At 34.7% G+C, this 3,623-nt stretch overlaps 1 protein-coding gene across 1 annotated transcript; it reads left to right on the top strand.

Moving 5' to 3' along the window:
- The first annotated feature begins 1,325 nt into the window (after positions 1-1,325).
- LOC109004731 (putative NAC domain-containing protein 94) lies at positions 1,326-2,949 on the top strand. The gene is made up of 3 exons (XM_018983378.2): positions 1,326-1,635; positions 1,764-2,083; positions 2,188-2,949. Exons 1-3 carry the CDS (start codon positions 1,374-1,376, stop codon positions 2,632-2,634), a joined length of 1,029 nt encoding a protein of 342 aa, XP_018838923.2. The 5' UTR covers positions 1,326-1,373; the 3' UTR covers positions 2,635-2,949.
- Positions 2,950-3,623: the final 674 nt, after the last annotated feature.

Here is a 3,623-nt window from a genome sequence, read left to right as displayed (position 1 = left end):
TATTTAAAAATTTTAAATCTTACAAATTAAATATTATCATTTAAGTGATGTAGATGGTGTGCTCTACACATAGGTTTGAAAATAGAATAACTCTTCTATATATAGTAGATATATATGTGATGTCAATTATGTACGCTAGCTTCTCATGTAGTTGTCATATTATGAAAATTGCGTGTTAAGTAGCTCCAAGTAAGAAACTGACTGCTCCTTAAAATTCAACTACTGAGAAAATATGTGATTGTGATGATCTAATAAAAACTACTGGGTTTTGGGAAAAATCACATCATGCTCTAAATCTTCAATTCCAACTCTTTTCTCCTACGCAATATTAACCCAATAAAAAAAGAGCAAAAATCCAACACTTCAACCCATAATTAGCTATTGATCTTCTTCTTTTATTGTTGTTATTATTATTATTATTATTATTATTATTTTACGAAGGGTACTTATGCATTCTATATAATATAGCCCAAGGATAATTAAGCAATTAATAAACTATCACTTCATGAGTTGGACTGACTTTATTTAACAACTTCTTGGACAATTGCATGTCCAGCTCTCTCTCTCTCTCTCTCTCTCTCTCTCTCTCTCTCTCTCTCTCTCTCTCTCTCTCTCTGTTTTTCTGATACTCATTGCATTTTTTCTGGGTTGAATAAGTTGGATTTCTATCGTTTATTGGAAAATGCAATTGACTAGTGATATAAGCGACCTTATTACCATATATATATATATATATATATGTATGCAATTGAAAAATCAGTTTGCTTGAATTTTCAATCTAATAAGTAATTAGTTTCTATTTAGGACAAAAGGGATATTTTGAACAGTTTGTAGAACTAGTTGTAGAACTAGTGGACATGCATGAAGAATATGTGTATATAGAACTAGTTTCTATATATATCTTGTTGCTTAGTTTTTGTCTATATGTGCATATGGGAACCTGATATTTTTCAAAGACCGTGACACTTAGCAAGGATTGGTTGAGACATTAACAATCATGGCATGACACGTCTTGAAATTTTAGACAAAAGTAGAACCAGTTTCTCACTAGCTTGGTCCAGCCAAACAAGTACTTTTCAAGTTTTCTTCCTTCCATCTCATTGATCAATTTGTATTCGTTGTGGAAAATATTTTCAACATCCGTACATCACAATTTAATGACTTTTGTTTTTATTTTTTATTTTCCAGGTCCAAAAATCTGACCCATGAAAGTGTTTTTTTAACTTAATTTTATTTTTCAATCTGATCATTAATTATTTCACACAAACTGAGTCTTTAATGATATGTATGCTATATAATGAAAATCCGCGTTCTGTAGTCAAATCCCATTACTTTGACCACAAAAAGTCCCTTAATTCCCACCATAAGAAAATATGGTTCTATTGTTGGTTCAAAAGGAGGAAATAGTAGTGAGATGGAATATGGAAATGGAGGCCCAAAAAAATATGAGTATTGCTGATCATCTATTAGTTGATGGCAAGAACGATGGAGGGTTTCTTCCTGGGTTTCGATTCCATCCTACAGATGAAGAGCTTGTTGGGTTTTATCTTCGAAGGAAGGTGGAGATGAAGCTTATTAATCTTGACCTTATCAAACAAATTGATATATACAATCATGACCCCTGGGATCTTCCAAGTATATATATATTCTCTTGATTCATTTTCTTTTAACACAGATTCAATTGTCCTAAATCTTTGTTACTTTCATTGGCATCATGTTCCCTTTGATTTATCTGTTTAATTTTGGTGGTGAAACTTATGCAGAAGTTGGTAGCTGTGCTAATGGAGATCAGAAAGAGATCTACTTCTTCTGCAGAAGAGGAAGAAAGTACAAGAACAGCATAAGACCCAACAGGGTGACAAGATCTGGATTTTGGAAAGCCACAGGAATCGACAAGCCAATATATTCTCATGTTGAAGGAAGTGCTCAGGAATGCATTGGTCTGAAGAAGTCATTGGTTTATTACAGAGGAAGGGCTGGAAAAGGTGGCACTAAAACTGATTGGATGATGCATGAGTTCCGTCTCGCAGCCAGCCAAAGCACCAACCTTATAAATAACCCAAAAAACTCTACCCAAGAAGCTGTAAGATTCTTTTAATTAAAAACCATGCATTTATTTCCCAGTCAAATTAATAATTAATTTCCTTTCCCTGTCCTAACACAGATATTATATATCTTAATTTTCAGGAAGTTTGGACACTTTGTCGGATTTTGAAGCGAGATGTTTCTAACAAAAAGTATGCTTCAGAGTGGCAAAAGAACAACTCTAAACGAAATCTGGCCGGTTATTCGAGCTCAATAACATGCAGTTCTGATCAGTCCAACAACATCACAGACGAGTATAATTCGACCTTTGGAGCTTTGGCTGCTGAGATTGGAAATGAGGGGAGACCTATGATCAGTAGTAGTAGTATTACTGATCATCCTATGGACGAAAAGAACAATATGTTATTGGCACGACAGCGGATCTTGACAGGTCAGGTTCCGTATAATATGGCCTCATCATGTTTAAGCGACGCGAACCCAAACGATGAAGATCGTCACGAAATATCATGTAAAGAAGGAAACTGGGATGAGCTGATGTCAGTGGTTGAGTTTGCTATTAACCCATCACTGCTATACTGTCTTAAGTAGATTAAGGTACAATATATAGATATATATATATATATATATATATGTGTGTGGTGTGAGAATAATAAATAGAATTATATATATATATATATATATGTGTGTACGTATGTATCTAGGTCATGATCTCTTAATTTAGAAAACCTTTTTGAGGGTTAATTACAAGTAGAAAACACATGAAAATTAAATAATGCAATATAGAATATTTCGTACTGCATGATAATGATGTTTTATGAGTCAGCATTATAACTGGACTTGTACTGTATCCATTATAATTAGAAGTAAAGAAAGATCAATGGGTGTGGATCTGCCTGTTCTTAATTCCCATTTTCCCATTATGATCACTACTTTTGGCTTGCATGCATGTGAGAATTGGTACCAGCTAGCCAGCTTGCTGCATTTTTTCTTGCTTTTTAAATGTGAAAGAACTAATTACTACCTATCTCTGACCTTTTTGTTGTAATACGCATATAAGTACTTGTGCCGAAACTACCGAGAGGGAATAATTTCATCCATTCATGAGTAGTACTAGTACTAGTTGTACTTGCGCCTAGCTAGGAGGGTCAGGAACACAGGAAACAGGCAGCCAGGGAAGCACTGGCCCCCACTATTTTACTTATGAGAAATGCTCAATGCAACCGCCTCTCATGCAATCGCGTAACCGCCACATCAGCTTAATGAAACGGTGTGTTTTACTTAAGAGAAAAATAAAAACCGAATGACCAAATAGACTTAATTGAAAAAAAAAAAAAAAAGGAAGAAAAGAAGAAGCATACGAGAAACGGGAGTGAAGAATTCATTTCAATACAGTAAAAGAAAACATGAAGAACAGCTTCATTCCTCACTGCATCATCGTCGTTTTTGGGTATCTCGTGTGTGAATCATAGTTTCGTTTCCTTCCTCACTGCGTCGTCTCCGTCTGTGAATCATAGGGTACCAATTTGGCCAGTTTTACCCATTTTTTTTATGTCCATCTCTGTTCGACCAGTTTGACA

The sequence above is a fragment of the Juglans regia genome, chromosome 4 (assembly GCF_001411555.2).
Source record: "Juglans regia cultivar Chandler chromosome 4, Walnut 2.0, whole genome shotgun sequence".
Taxonomy (NCBI): domain Eukaryota; kingdom Viridiplantae; phylum Streptophyta; class Magnoliopsida; order Fagales; family Juglandaceae; genus Juglans; species Juglans regia.
This window is presented reverse-complemented; position numbering and strand designations above follow the sequence as displayed.